The sequence below is a fragment of the Amyelois transitella genome, chromosome 18, assembly GCF_032362555.1.
Source record: "Amyelois transitella isolate CPQ chromosome 18, ilAmyTran1.1, whole genome shotgun sequence".
Taxonomy (NCBI): domain Eukaryota; kingdom Metazoa; phylum Arthropoda; class Insecta; order Lepidoptera; family Pyralidae; genus Amyelois; species Amyelois transitella.
In genome coordinates, this window is record NC_083521.1 from 9,620,151 (window position 1) to 9,636,706 (window position 16,556).

The following is a 16,556-nucleotide window of genomic DNA, read 5'->3' on the forward strand; positions in this document are numbered from 1 at the left end:
GAAGCCTTCCTCGATAAATGGACTATTCAACGCAAAAAGAATTTTTCAATTCGTAGCAGTAGTTCGTGAGATTAGCGCGTTCAAACAAACAAACTCTTTAGCTTTATAATATTAGTTAAGATAACCTCCTTATCCCTAACATGGTAGACAGAGACAGGGTTAATATACTGTCACTATTTGAAATATTATGATACTACTAGAGGCCGCCCGCGACTTCGTCCGCGTGGAATCATTCCCGCGGGAACTCCAGGATAAAAAGTAGCCTATATGTTATTTTGGGTCTTCAGCTACCTACACAACAAATTTAATCGTTATCGGTTTGGCAGTTTTTGCGTGAAAGAGTAACGAACATCCATACTGACATCCTGACATACTAACAAACTTTAGCATTTATAATGTTAGTTAGATAGACCTCCAACTTGGATGCAACGGAAGATCTATGAATAAATTCTTTTTACTTTTACTTTAAGTGACTATATGCGCATGAAATATATTTTTTTTCAACAAAAAGAGTTATTAAATATTGTTTACCTTTAATACACTACCTAAAGACATGGACTTAATTTTTATGAAAATTTTGTAAAAAAGAACAGTGTAAAATTAAAATGAAATCGGCCTCACCTTAAAAGCGGGGTGTATTTAATTTTTATAACACCACAAGGTGCTCATTAAAATTACATTTTCCGGCTAAACGTGAATATTTGATTACCTTGGAACACTGTTAATTTTCAAACAGTATAACGTCTCTTATTTTTTTTTAATTGTGTAAGAAATTTTTGCCTCTTTTTTATGACTACCTACTCTTTATTACTTGGATACGATCATTTCAGATTTTCAAGTCTTCAGAAGTAATTCCTCTACGGATAAGTCTGCTTTTATCTTATCCTACTTATATTATAAATGCGAAAGTTTGTGAGTATGTCAGGATGTCAGAGTCAACATTAATAACATCGCGTCGGTATCGTTCTGTCCCGCAGGGGTACACAAAGCCTTTTTATTTCTATTTACAGAGTATTCTAGTACAAAGTAGGTTGACTAAGCAGATATACAAGGAAAGTGTGGAGGGAAAGGTCGGAGTGGGAAGACAACGTATCTTGATCAAGGGTCAGGTCAAAAGTACCCGAAACCGCTGAGCTTGCATGAAGAGAGTTATGAATGTGGATAAAGCGAAGGAAGTATGCAGAGATCGTGGCAAGTGGAAAGAGGTAGTCTCTGTCTACCCCTCCGGGAAAGAGTGATTTTATGTTATGTTACAGAGTATTTTTATTATTCTTTTTATACATTCTCGACTTAAGTAGTAGGTAGACTTAAAAAAAAAATAATTGATCTACCTCATACTCTTCTTCTTCATCCTGGCTTTTATTCCCGGTTGCATCCTCACCTCTCTGGAGAGGAGCCCGGGGTATGCTTTTGACCATGGATCATAGAGTGAGTCAGGTTTAAACACGTAGCGACTTCCATCTGACCTCCGCAACCTTTGCAGGTAAACCTAACCTATATTGGATCCATGGTTACACATCCAGTTGCCTGAATGTGCAGGTTCCCTCACTATGTTTTCCCTCACCATAAAACCATCGGTTGGTATTTAAACTAATATACATAACTTTGAAAACAGTCATTGGTACATGGCCGAGGTTGGATTCGAACCTATAGGTACCGTCTGCGCATCACGCATTTTAAGCGGGCACATTACCGATTCAACCACCAACGCTCTCCTCTATCTCATACTATTCATACCTATATTCTTTGACCATCTTACATATATATAATCACGTCTATATCCCTTGCGGGGTAGACAGAGCCAACAGTCTTGTAAAGACCGATAGGCCACGTTCAGCGATTTGGCTTTCAGATAGAATTAAGATTCAAATAGTCACAGGTTGCTAGCCCATCGCCTGAAAAGAATCCCAAGTTTGCAAACCTATCTCTTAGTCTCCTTTTACGACATCCATGGGAAAGAGATGAAGTGGTCCTATTATTTTTTTGTATTGGTGCCGGGAACCACACGACACACGACGTTCCTATACTTACACTACTATATTATACTACTTCTAAATTCTCGAATGATGAGCAAAAACTCCTCTGTCGAGGAACGCTAAACATACAATTGTGTTCGTTGACAAAGTTGTGTTAAAACTTTTTGCGCACATCACACAGTCGTCAGTTTACGAGTTACCGTCTTAACTGTAATAAAATATTTACAGTTTTGGTGGGAAATGTATAGAAGGTATTTCAATTTTATGCTTGTTGTCTTGATAAATACATATAGTTATGTCTGTATCCGTTGCGGGGTAGACAGAGACAACAGTCTTGAAAAAAACTGTAAGGTCACGTTCAGCTGTCTTTATGATGGAATTGAGATTCAAATAGTAATCATCACTACAATAGTAATCCCAACTTTATAAACCTATCCCTTAGTCACCTTGTGCGACATCCACGGGATATGTATGAGTGGTTCTATTCTAAAGTGCCAATTAATTTAAATTTAGAAGCTGTGTCTAGATAATGCCGTGTCATTATCTAGACACAGCTTCTAAATTTAAATCTGATGAAATGAAACAGATATCTACTTCTTCCTGCGTTAGTCTCTGTTACATCCTCACTTCTCTGGAGGAACCCAGGGTACGAGTTTGGCTTTGTTCGTGGACTGGGTGGGTCAGGTTTTTAGACGAAGCGACTCCTATTTGACCTTCGCAACCTTTGCAGAGGCACCTAACCCATAAGTCATGGTTACACATCCAATTGCCTGAATGTGCAGGTTTCCTCATGATGTTTTACTCAGAATGTAAAACTTAAATCAAAGAGTACATTTTGTTACTGTGATCTCCTTTTAAGAAAATTCCTTGTTAGAAAATTTAAAAAAGACTACTGGCTCTGTCCACCCAGCAATGGGTTTAAACGTAATTATATGAATGAATGAAAAAAAAGCGTTTGTTTTTTTGTCTGAATGTGCAGGTTTCCTCAGGATGTTTTCTTAGAATGTAAAGATTTTTAATTAAAAAGACATTTTTTACTGTGATCTCTTTTAAAGAAAATTTCTTGTTAGAAAATTTAAAAAAGACTACTGGCTCTGTCTTCCCAGCAATGGATTCAGACGTAATAATATGAATGAAAGAATGAATGAAAAAAAAGCGTTTGTTTTTTTTTTGTTCTGAATAATCTCAAACACAAAAGTTATTTAGTATTTCTATTATCTCTTTGGACTACTGCTAGTGTTTTCATACACTCCTTTTTGAGTCAGGGGTTAAAAACGCTCATCCGTATTGTTGGCGCAACTCTGACTGAGTCAGGTTCTGTGTTATGAATAAATTAGAAAAGTTTGCCCTTGTGCGTGGGCCATAGAGTCGGCGATAATGTAGAACGATATTCTGTGAGTCTATAATTAGTTGTGTAAGTGGAGTACGTATCTTGATCAAATTAAGGACGTCCTGGTAAAGGGTCAGGTCAAAAGTACCCGAAACCGCCGAGCTTGTATGAAGAGAGTTATGAATGTGGATGAAGCGAAGGAAGTATGCAGAGATCGTGGCAAGTGGAAAGAGGTTGTCTCTGCCTACCCCTCTGGGAAAGAGGTGTGATTTTATGTATGTATGTATGTATGTGGAGTACACGCCTGTCACCCTTTACATCAAGTCTCCTATCTCGGGTCTGCTGGAAGAGATTTCTTTTGAAATAAGCAGAACATTTGTAATTTTGTTTCTTGTGTTAATCAGTCTAGATGTTTTCTGTGTACATAAATTAGTAAATAAATAAACGATCGCAGCTAGTATTTTGACATTATTGAAGAAAATGCTGCAGTGCAGTTTGTTACCGCTTCCTCTGCACTGACGCATTAGAAACGGCAGTAAGCTTGGTTGTAAGTAATTTATTCGACGTCAACCAATGTTGTGAAACCAAAAGATATTTATTAATTGATGTTTAAATGTCCAATAAAATGATGAATTTGAATTTGATGGGAAAGTAACTTGGTTTGTCTGTCTGTTTCAAGGGTTTTTGGTCTGCATAGCGCTGGTGAAAGGGAAATAAATGCGTTTTATCAAAACTTAAAATGGTTTAAAAGAAAACCCAGACCAGTAGATCTAATAATGAAATTTAATATGTCTAAGTCTGTTGTTCTGAAATTAATTTATTTTGTCATTACTGTATGATTCCTACTTACTGCTTATATAAATGACAATGTAACAATACACAAACAAAAGTCTCAAAAAGACTGGAAGGATTACGTTCAATATATTAAATAAAAAACAAAAAAAAAACAGATACCAAAAAAAATAAACGCACATTTCATGGCCACAGCTTCCTCGTAACCAAGCCTCGCGAGGTTACAATGTCTCCGATATAGCCGTAATGGTTATATCGCTCAATGTACTAACTTTACCGTTTGACTGTACTTTTATGGAGCGGACGTTTTCGCCCAAATTTGAAATTGGAACAACTTTGACGTACAGTCAAAAGGAGTTCGTGTTCGCGTTAATAGTCGCTTGTTTGTGAAATTTTGAAAATGGAACTTGGGCGGAACTCGATTTGTGACGTGAAGGATTGCTTTTTTGTCGATTTGTATTCCTTTCTTTTATGTAGCGTTTTAAATTTGAATTTCGATTCGAAAGGAATTATTCAAAGTTATGACGTGTACTTGAATTTAGCATTTTGCTAGGTACCTACATAAAATTAAGTAGTAGTTTAGTACACTGACTAAAGCATGACTATTAAATGTGCCGTGTGGTTCCCGGCACCAATAAATAAAAATAGGACCACTCCTTCTCATGGTTGTCGTGAAAGGCGACTAAGGGACTTATAAACTTGAGATTCTTCTTTTAGGCGATGGGCTAGTAGATAACCTGTCACAATCTCAGTTCTTTCATCAAGCCAAAAAGCTGAACGTGGCTTTTGAGTCTTGCAAAGACTGTTGGCTCTAAGTGTGACTATAAGTATGTATGTATAAAATGTGTTAACTGTAAACTAAAAGGCAGCGAGCATAGACGAAGTTAAAAGCTACTATATATTATTTTTTAAAGATTTTGTTGAATTCGGTCTTAAATTTTTACAACAAAACAATCTTCAAACTCGAATTAATATAATTCATTGAACAACAATACGAACGGCCGCTTGGAAATTTACAATCTGTAAAACAACAATGGATTTTGTCAAACGCAAATAACTAGCTAAAGAGTTTAATTGCCCAAAATCAATTCACCGAAGCAATAATTGTATCGTTCCTAACAATAAATCTGAGAGTGTTTAGAATTAAAACAATGGACCTTCGGATTTGTAGAATCGAGAATCGACCCCTATTGTCGAAGTTTCGCACGGTCGACTATTGTCGAATACTTTGAGAATCTTCGCTCCCGACTATTGTTTCTGTAAGCGAGTAGCTTTTGGTAGGGTTGAAATGATGTAGGATTTTTTTTAAGTCTTTAAATTTATACAGCACAAATTACGGAGATTGAGTAAGCCACGAAGTAAGTCCGAGACTTGTGTTACGAGATACTAAATTAACAATAGTAGGTATATTTTATAATACGAGAATAAATGGTAAATACTACTATACTCGTATTTATGAGTATACGATTATAGTAAATACTACTAAAATCGTATAATCGTAAATACTTATATAGATAAACATATGAGACCCAGGCCAATCAGAAAAGTTATTTTCTCATCATGCCCTGGCCGGGATTCGAACCCGGGGCCTCCAGTGACACAAACAAGCGTACTACCAATAAAGATTTGAAATAAAAAACAAAATTATATTATTTCTTTTTTAGATATCCCATACTACCAAAATAACAGTACATGTGTAAGTGTTACCTACGCCTACAAACGGCTAGACCGATTCTGATGAAATTTTAAATAAATTCTATTACAATATCACATACATACCTACATACAATCACGTCTTTATACCTTTACAGGGTAGGTAGAGCCAACAATCTTGAGAAATTATAGTCTCAAGTACAAACTGGAAATTTTAAAAAAAGATTGTATTTTTGTTAAAGATTCAGAAATGTCTTTTCTTTAAAAGAGGCAACGCCCATAGATTGAATCTGGTACCTACAGATTTGAAGTCATCCTAATCATGTTTCGGGTTCAGGATAAACTGAGCTCCATATTTGCATCCCGTTGCAAGACGCAATCAGCGCAAGATTAAATTGAGATTGCGCGATAACGTAGCTTAGTAATGCACCCTGGTTTCACATGCATTAGCTACGACAAATAAATAGAAAAATAAATAAAAATACTGCCTTGTGGTTCCCGGCACCAATACTAAAAAGAAAAGGACCACTCCATCTCTTTCCCATGGATGTCGTAAAAGGCGACTAAGGGATAGGCTTGCAAACTTGGGATTTTTTAGGCGATAAGCTAGTAACCTGTCACTATTTTAATCTCAATTCTATCATTAAGCCAAACAGCTGAACGTGGCTTTTCAGTCTCTCCAAGACTGTTGGCTCTGTCTACCCTGCGAGGGATATAAACTTGACTATATGTATTATGTAAACATATAAAGTAAATAAAAGGTATGATAATGACATCCATGGATGTCAGTATAATACCTACATACAAAGTAAAGGGTGTAATTCAAAACTGATTAAACTTAAAATGAACTAAGAATGAGAATTATATCGATGTAGATTCCAAATGAATCTTTTAGAGCCGTGCAACTGAACGTGTCTATGTACATACATATAATCACGTCTATATCCCTGACGGGGTAGACAGAGTCAACAATTTTGAAAAGACTGATTGGCCACGTTCAGCGTCCTTTACGATATCTGTGGGAAAGAGATGGAGAAGTCTATTTTTTTTTCTATTCGTCTCGGGAACCACACGGCACTTTTTGCTACCAAGTGTTTTATTTGAAATATCCAGTCACAACACAAGTGATTTACACGTACAAAAACGATGTCTAAATGAACCATGTCACACGGAAATAACATTCCCTTTTAATAAATATATATAATGCAGTAATAATCCCCAACTCGCCTAAGCGGATATGCTGAAACTCATTAAAATCGGAGACGGGTTTGTGATCCGTTTACAACGCACGACACGATCACGAAACGATTTATTTGAAAAAGCGAAATGAAATGAAAAAGTCGTCTGGGACTTTTTTTTGGGTTACGTATATACATACCTTCATATAATCACGTCTATATCCATTGCGGGGTACACAGAGCCAACAGTCTTAAGAAACACTGATATTCCTTGTTTAGCTGCTCGGCTTACTGACAGAATTGAGATTCATATAAAGTGACAAGTTATTTATCAATTTCTGCATCCACAATAGATACACAACGCAGGTTTGGCAATTCAATCAATATTTACACATTGACATTTATAAAAAAATATGGACTGAGATAAATTTTCATACAAATCAGTTACAGTTTTTAACACATTGAAATAAATTCTTAAAATTCTACGAAATTTAAATAAAAATATATCAATGACACCGCATTGGTTTAGTCTTAAATAGAATCTGTTTGTGATGAAAATATAATATTCACTTTTATTTAATTAACTTACAACAACATTGTTCGATGTAACACAACTTGTACTAAGGAATGTAAGGATATCCCATTATGATACAGAAATTATAAATACATTGTACACAAACTAAGTAATGCTGTTGTCCGTCCGTCAAATAAATTATGCGTTTACCGAATAAATAAATTGACGAGAAATGATGAAAAAAGACAGAGTATTAACTTGAAAATCAAAGACTTAACATAGTTGGTACAACCTCAACGTTTTAGAAATAACAGTCTAGCGAATGAAATGCAAACATTATAGTGTAGATTAAGTATAAAAGTAAATTATAATCTATACAGGCCTATGCTATGGAAGTGTCATAAGGGTTGATGAGCTTATAACTCGTCCCTCGCTGGGGCCTCCTCCTCCTCTTCGAATTCGCTCACGCTAGGTGTGGCCTCGGCGGCTTCTCCGTCAGTCTCCACGAACTTGGTGAGGCCGGCCAGCGTCCTCTCACCCTTGTACTCGCGCACCTGATTGTCCTTAGTGTACAGTTTGATGGTGGGGAACGACGTGATCTTGGTGTGCTCGAGTTCGTTGACCGTGGCGTCCATCTTATTTATTTATTTATTTATTTAAACTTCATGCACGTAAAATGTACAACAGGTGGACTTAATGCCACAAGGCATTCTCTGCCAGTCGAACCTTTGGACCAAACTGAGATGGAAGTACGGGTAGTGCGATAACGGTAAAAAAAAAATTATATAAATATAAATAATAATAGGTTACTTAATACACTTGCATATAATATAATACAAACATAAGTATGACTATATATATATATATACTCCATATAAAATAAACATACATATACTACATACATTGGATGATTGTGTAAAGTTTAAGGAAATCTACTGGTCAAAAAGAAGATCATGGACTTGCTCCCTGAATGCAAATCTATTAGGCGCCTTCCGAATAGATTCAGGAAGAGAATTCCATAATCTAATGGCTTGCACTTGGAATGAATTCGACATGAATCCCAGGCGGTGAGCAGGAGTGGCCAGAAGAAGGTTTTCAGAAGAGCGAAGAGATCGAGCGTGGGTAGCGCTTAAAAGTGGGAACTTCGATTTAAGATAATCTGGAGCACAAGGGTCGTTGAGAATTGTATACAGCATGGATAGGATTCTAGCTTTGCGACGAAGAGGAATAGGCAGCCAACCAAGCTGAGAACGAAAGGAGGAGACATGGTCATATTTTCGTAAACCAAATATGAAACGAATGCAATTGTTGGCTAGTCTATCCAGCTTTAAGACAAGTTGCTGGTTCAAGTCACAGTAACATACATCTGCATAGTCAATTAAAGATAGGATAAGAGATTGACAGAGTAATTTTTTGGTGTTCTGAGGGAGGAAATTTTTAAATCTGTAAAGAGAACGAAGCGTACCAGTTACTTTGCGACTTACTTCAGTAACTTGATTTACCCAGCTGAAAGTGGGGTCAATATGCAACCCAAGATCTTTGACGCTAGGGCAGAAAGGAATATTATTATGACCAAATTTAATAGGAGACACAGTTTCACAATTTAACTTGCTAAGTTGCCCAGAACTACCCACAATGATAGCCTGACACTTTTTCGGGTTCACAAAGATACCAAACTCTTTCGACCACTCAGCAATGTGATCAGATCTTGGCGATGATGACGTCATCGTCCTTCTCGAAATGCTCGCCCAGCTTGTCGTAGATGGGCGCGAGCTGTTTGCAGTGGCCGCACCAAGGTGCGTAGAACTCGACCAGCACCTTCTTGCCCTCGTCGAAGACCACTTCATCAAAGTTGGTGGCGACGAGCACTTTCACAGGCTTGGCGTTCCAGTCCGAAGGCAGGTCTTCGCTCAACAGGTGCTGTTTCAGGGTGCCGGCGAAGAAGGATTGCACGAACTCCTCGATGCTGTTGGCTGTGAGCTCGTCGGTGGGAGGCTTGTACTTGGCCATGTCTTGTTCCAGGGCGATGAGACGCGCTGATGGCACTTCGTCCTTCTTCATGCCGAAGAATTCCAGGATCCTCTGGTGGTCATCTTCGTCGGTGTCGATAGCCACAGTCATGATCCTGTCGCGGTAGGCCTTGGCAACGGGCTTCAGGTCTTCCAGGTACTTGTCGAAATCACCATTTTTCTTGGACAGGAACAGAAGGAGGTGGTATTTGATCTGTCCTCCGAAGATCTTGGAAGCGGTCTCGTGGGAGAACTCCACAATGGTGGGCATGCTGTTGACAAACACCCATGATTTGAACAGGTCCTCGTCGAACTTTTCCGCTTCGTACTTGACACGGGGCTCTTCGAAGTTCTTAAATAGAACAACATCTTCGTTTTCAGCCTCCAACTCCTTCACCAGTTTCTCATCTTGGACAATGGCAAAGATTTGGTCATCAACAATAGCAGCAATTCCAAGGAAAGCTTTAGCCTTAGCCGCTTCCTTGTCAGTGAAGAAACCAAAGACAATGACTGGGTTGGCAGCAATAAGCTCCTTGGCTTGCTCAGCAGATGTGACCTCAATGGCGGGCGGACCAGTCTTCTTCTTCAACCAGGCAACAATGTCATCAGCTTGCCGACCACCTGAATAGTCAACAGGACTGCCATTTCTGAAGAATTTGAGCGTTGGGTAGCCCCTAACTCCATAGTTCTCAGCGAGATCTTGCTCTTGCGTGGCGTCCACCTTAGCCAACTTGATCGGAGATTCTTCCTCCGCCAGTTTTGTTGCAGCCTTGGCGTATTCCGGCGCTAGAGACTTGCAATGGCCGCACCATGGTGCATAGAATTCCACCAAGATGAAATCTGTTGTAGAAACAATACTGTCGAAGTTGCTTTTCGTGAGAACTAATACATTGTCTTCTGTTTGAACCTCGTCTCCGAGCGCAACACCTATGAAGGCTATGGCTAGTGAAAATAGTATTACACGCATTTTGGATTGATTATTATAATATCCTGCACTAGCCTACTCGGAAGACGACACACAATAAAATGCCGAAATTGCTGCTTCATTCGCTTCGTGAGCGATTTTTTTTTGTTGCTAGACCGTCGCCTAAAAGAAGAATCCCAAGTTTATAAGCCTATTCCTTAGTCGACATCCATGGGAAAGAGATGCAGTGTTCCTATTCTTTTATGTTTTGGTGCCGGAAACCACACACCATGGTGCAGTGCAGTTTGTTGTTTGTTGGATATGCCAAAATTTCCGACAATTTAACGAGGATTTTTTCATTTCTATTCTAGTCTGTAAAATAACTTACGGAAGGAAATTTCCGCTTCACAACATTATCGTGACATGTAAATGAAATTAAAACGAATACGTATAGACCTTGCACCTTTCAATAATCTCTTTTTGTTTTATTTAATTTTAATTAAAACAGTTCACGGCAAATACGTGAAGGTTTAAATTTACATCTCTTTAGGAGAATAAACTTAATTTTGTTTAAATTTTGATTAACTTTGTTTCGTTCACTTTATAATAAAGTAATTTGCAGTATTATTATGTGCTCTTTATTAATAAAGTGAAATTTTTAAACAAATCTGGTCTAACGGTTGGAGGCATTAAAAATAAGTATATAAATAAATATATACGGGACAAATTACACAGAGTTAACTTCAATATAAGTTTTACGAGACTTGTGTTAAGATATACTCTACGCCAGTTAGAAAAAGGTCGTTACTCATCATGTGATTCAACAGTACTTACATACTGTTGTTAGCCCATCGCTTAAATAAAGAATCCCAAGTTCATAAGCCTATTACTTAGTCGCCTTTAACGAAATACATGGGAAAAAGATGGACTGGTCTCTTTATTTCGTATTGTTGCCGGTAACCACGCAGCAGATATGACTAAAAATTATTTTTCGGAAACTTTAAAGAATTTAGTGCCGTGTGGTTCCCGGCACCAATACAAAAAAGAATAGGACCACTCCATCTCTTTCCCATGGATGTCGTAAAAGCCGACTAAGGGGTAGGCTTATAAACTTGGGATTCTTCTTTTAGGCGATGGGCTGGCAACCTGTCACTATTTGAATCTCAATCCTATCTTAAAGCCAAAAGGCTGAACGTGGCCCATCAGTCTTTGTAAGACTGTAGGCCCTGTCTACCCCGCAAGGGATATAGATGTGATTAGGTATATGTATGTATGTTTAAAGAATTTATATTGCCATACAGAAGAGTGAAAACGTAGTACGAGCAGCTCTTCATATAGGTATAGAGACTGTAATGGTTCACTTAATAATTTACGTTACTGCAATTTCCAAGTATAATTTGGTTGGTTTGCAATTTACATTCCTATTCCGGTCATATTAACATGAAATGAGGAATGAGCAGAATAATATCTATTGAATTTAATTGTTCGTATCTCTGTTTTTAACCCCTGACAAAATTGACGGGATGTTGTAATTTTCACTTAGGAAAGTAAAACATAAAATCATCATCTCTGTATAACCCTTAAAGGATAAAGATGTGTTATGTATGTATGTCGATGTCCCGGAAAAATATCGCATAACTTGAATATTACATGCAGTTATCAGTGGGCCATGAAGAACATAATATCCCCATGGGAGTTTATATTCACAGCGTTTATTAAGCCATCGATCATTGCTATTAAAAGTTAATAGCTTGCAGGCTTCGCAAATGGGTTTCGGTGATATTTTCCAAGTAATTTTTTTTTTGTGAAATATGCTTGTATTGAAAAATCTGACAGAGAGATGAGAGTGGGAGAGCGGTGGAGAGAATCAGACATCTCTCATATGTCTATCCTCTTGTCACACTCCTGGAATGGAATCTCTTTGGAAAGGAGCCCAGGGTCAGCCCATGACCACCCATTGTAGTGGGTTAGTGACTGGAAGTCAGGTTTCATTCCATCCAAGTCGCGAAAACTTTCGCCGTTTCGCTTTTTATTATGACGACTAACAGGGACAGCGATAGTTTTTCGAGCGATAAAAACCACGTCGCGCGGTCATGGTGACACAAATAGTTGCCTGTATATGCAAATTTTAAAACTAATTGAAAAAAAAAATATTCAAATTTTTTGAACTTCACTCAATATTATTAATGTTTTCAACTTAGAATTTGAGTATGTGGTGTTTACCTTAAATGGTTTGCACATTTAGCAATTAAATTAACATATGTATTAGATTGTATATCATGTATCAATGTAGCAAATAATGGTAGACCAAATAAATAAAATAATAAAAATAAAATAAATTTTCTCAATTTTCGCAGGTAGGTATTGTAAAAAAATCTGTTAGTAATAAAACTAATGGTCGTCTAGCTAATATACTAAATGTAACGAATAGAGTCGTTAACCCCAATAGGATACGAATCTGTCAATTAAAATTTTTAGTTTATACCACTTTACCACACGAGTACCTACGAGTCAATACACAAAATCATTCAATCCGTAATTTCTACCTAGACTTAGCAACAGTTGAAGAAAATACTAGTAAATTACCTATCCTAACAATCTTAAAACAAAACGCCCTTTTTTCACAACCGTTTGATAAGCTCCAGTTCATGGGAAAAAAAAGGACAAGCAGAATTACGAAAACAGTGATAATGTTTGTAGGATTTATAAAAAAAAAAAACTCGCATCGAGCCAAAAATGGCCGGTCCGGGGAATTTACGAGAGATCGCCCCGCATCGGACGCGGATAAAGTATCCGCATGGACACTCGCGAACAGAAGTGTTAACGAACATTTCTCGGCAAGCGAGCAAAGCGAGCGAACTTTCTCATTCGAGACGCAGCTTGTATTAAAATTAATTTTTTTTATTCATTATTATAGGATACGTGACATCACTTAATAATTGTTTGTTTGTTTGTAATATCTTTATTGCATAGAAATTTACACAGTAACAAGAAAATAGTACATAGTTATAAAAGAAACAAATCACTTGCAATGGCGCGCTTATCCCATAAAGGGATCTCTTCCAGTCAACCGGCAAACAATAAAGGAACTAGATAATTCAGTAAAAAGCGGCATTGTCATATCTTTTGGTTTCACAACATTGGTTGACGTCTAATAAATTACTTAAAACTAAGTTTACTGCCGCTTCCAAAGCGTCAGTGCAGAAGAAGCGGTAACAAACTGCACTGCAGCATTTTCTTCAACTACGTCAACTATCCAAACTTAGAAATGTAATGTATTGTATGTATTTCGGTGACATAATAACTCTAGGATTCATGAATTGATTTAATTAATATAAGTGACGTTTGAAAAAAACTTAAAAACAATTTCAAAAAATATTTTTAAAACCAAATTTGTACACCAAAGTAATATAATGGAACGTTATGAGACGTTTACTTTAGTTGTGAAGGACTTGTTAAATTTCATAGAATACAGAAACCTATTTTAGCCAACCAAAATTTATGCATGCCCTCCTCCTCGGAATTTCAAATGCATTGTAAGCAAAACTGATTTCGGCTCTAGAACTTGTTTATTTTACTTTACTATGTAATTGAGATGGTACGAGAATAAGAAAGGCTATTATTGTTTAGGACATTATGACGTCATACTGCGTACATACTACGTCTGAAATGATTAGGAGAGCTTCTAGTCGCTCTGCGTTCAAACATGCTGTGAATGGGTTCTTTCTTTGGTAGATCAATAATGGGTTATCCTAACTTGATATTTTATGTATGTGTATGTATTTACAATGTATATTATGTATTTATGCATGTATTTTTCAGCATGCATGTGCACTTTATCGCACCACCAACTAAAAGTTTTTTCTGTTTGGTCAGCTAGTTGACGGGTAAAGAATGCCAAACGGCATTAAGTCCGCCTTTTGTACAATAATGTTTTAATAAATAAATAAATAGTATAGGACTAATGTAAAAGTAAATAGTATAATTTATTTCACCGTCTATATAATGAATATAATATAGACGGTGATATAATTTATATGCCCTTATATAATGCTTGTATTAATAAAACTAAATGCGCGATTACATAGTCATTTTTTGATATTGATAAAAAATTGAAAAAGCACAATAATTAAGGTTTTACTCTTTACTAGTTTTAATACAAAATGTTGTACATTCGCAAATTCCTAAATTGTAAAGCAGTTTCATGTTAATCAGAACTTAATTCCGCATTAATGACTAACAATTAAACACGAGGATATCACTGCAAATTTTATCCAATAATTGCAATTTTGAATTCAAAATTAGATAAGTATTTATTTATTTTAAATTACACTTTCATTTCTGTGACCGAGTGTACCGGCTAAATCCTACTGGTATTTTTATTTTAACTCATCTAGTAGCTGAGGGCGTGCCTCATACGTTATCCAGAAACGTATATAAATTGAAAACATTTTAACGTTATACAGTTCACGGATAGCTACGTAAATAACGGGTGTATTCGCGTTACGAATGCTCAATTAAGCGAGATGCTTTGCAGTCGGTTGGCTTTTGAATATTGATATTTAATGTTCGTACGCTTGACTTAAAAAGTACTATTTATTGCTCTTATAATGTATTATGAATGTCGTAAAAGGCGACTAAGGGATAGGGTTATAAACTTGGGATTTTCATTGTAAGCGATGGGCTAGCAACCTGTCACTGTTTGAATCTCAATTTTATCATTAAGCCAAACAGCTGAACGTGGCCTATCAGTCTTTTCAAGACTGTTGGCTCTGTCTGCTCCGCAAGGGATATAGACGTGATTATATGTATTTTTGATATATTTTTCATTTTAAAAGCTATAGTTTAAGAAAAGATACATATTAATCAATCTTTTACACGAAAGCTTCGAATTGGATGAAAGTTTACCTTCTTCTTCTTCCTGGATATAGACCCGGTTCCTCATGGAGTGGCATCCTCGGAGTGGCATCCTCGCCACTCTGGAGAGGAGCCCCAGGGTATGCCCTTGACCGTGGGTTGAGTCAGATTTTTACACAAAGCGACTCCCATCTGACCTCCGCAGCCTTAGCACAGGAACCTTACCCGTGTAACCATTGGATCATGGTTACACATCCAGTTGTCTGAATGTGTAGGTTTCCTCACGAAACTTTACCATTAAACATTGGGATCCCGTTCATTCGACAAATTTTTTTTTGTCCTATTTTAGTTTTTGCATAACGAGTTACGCATACTATTTTTTGTCATAATAGTTTTTTGGCATACTATTTCAAAAGGCATACCTAAATATAGTGTAATTTTATGCTAATAGATAGAGAACCTTAAACATTACTTTGTCCTGTTCACTTTCAAATTTATCCGTTTTATTTATGTTCTTAATACCCAAGTAACAGACACCATTTTTAATATAGGTAGGATATCAGGTTCCCTTAAAAGCAATACATCTAGGCGATAGCACTTACCGTCAGGTGTTCAGAATACGCAGTTATTTTTTGTAGCTAGGTAGTTTCCTGTGGGTAATTTTCGACACCCCCCACGCGAACGAAAAGCGGTGAAGATGATCGATGACGCAACAAAACAGGTATTGTGGGACAAAGCATAAGCGATAGCGGGCATTGCTTTTGATAAAAACGATTATGTAGTCTCGAAAAAAAAATTCTAAATTCAAACTGGGAGAATTATCATTGTGCTGTAAACGCTATATGTTTGCGTGTTGATTTGTACAATTTTGGGGAAGAGTGAAGAATCTGCGATAGCAATGGTGTCTTTGTATATTATTAATTAATAAATTAATAAACTTAAATGGTGCCGTTATAAGGTCCTCAAGTGACGATAAATGCCGTACTATCATGTGTGTGTGAGCTTAAACTAGCTTAAGCACGTGTCTTTTTCACAGCATTCACAGACAATGACAGTGGAAGTAGTGTCTCGACTGGACTCCAGATAAAAGATCATTTTATAGATAACTATCTTTTTCCCGAAGCTTAGCCCACGCGAGGTTAGCGCCATCTACAAAATAGCGACGAATGAAATGCCACTTATAAAAACAACGAATTTCGTGCCACTCACAAATAAAAACAGGTTTTTCGCAAAATCCCACGGGAATTATAGTTTTTACCGGGATGAAAGGTACCATTTGTCATAATCAAAACTTAATATGGTATACGTGATATTTCAAGAAGATTTATTCAGTAGATAATCCG

The 16,556-nt window shown here is 36.9% G+C and overlaps 2 protein-coding genes across 2 annotated transcripts in view; one reads left to right on the top strand and one right to left on the bottom strand.

Moving 5' to 3' along the window:
• Positions 1–16,556, top strand: part of LOC106136656 (MAM domain-containing glycosylphosphatidylinositol anchor protein 1) — a 137,837-nt gene that overhangs the window by 29,848 nt on the left and 91,433 nt on the right. The window lies entirely within an intron of this gene.
• Positions 7,254–10,512, bottom strand: LOC106136655 (protein disulfide-isomerase-like). The gene is given in 2 exon segments (XM_060949143.1): positions 7,254–8,078; positions 9,133–10,512. Coding segments are annotated over 2 exon segments (1,506 nt in total). The 5' UTR covers positions 10,420–10,512; the 3' UTR covers positions 7,254–7,859.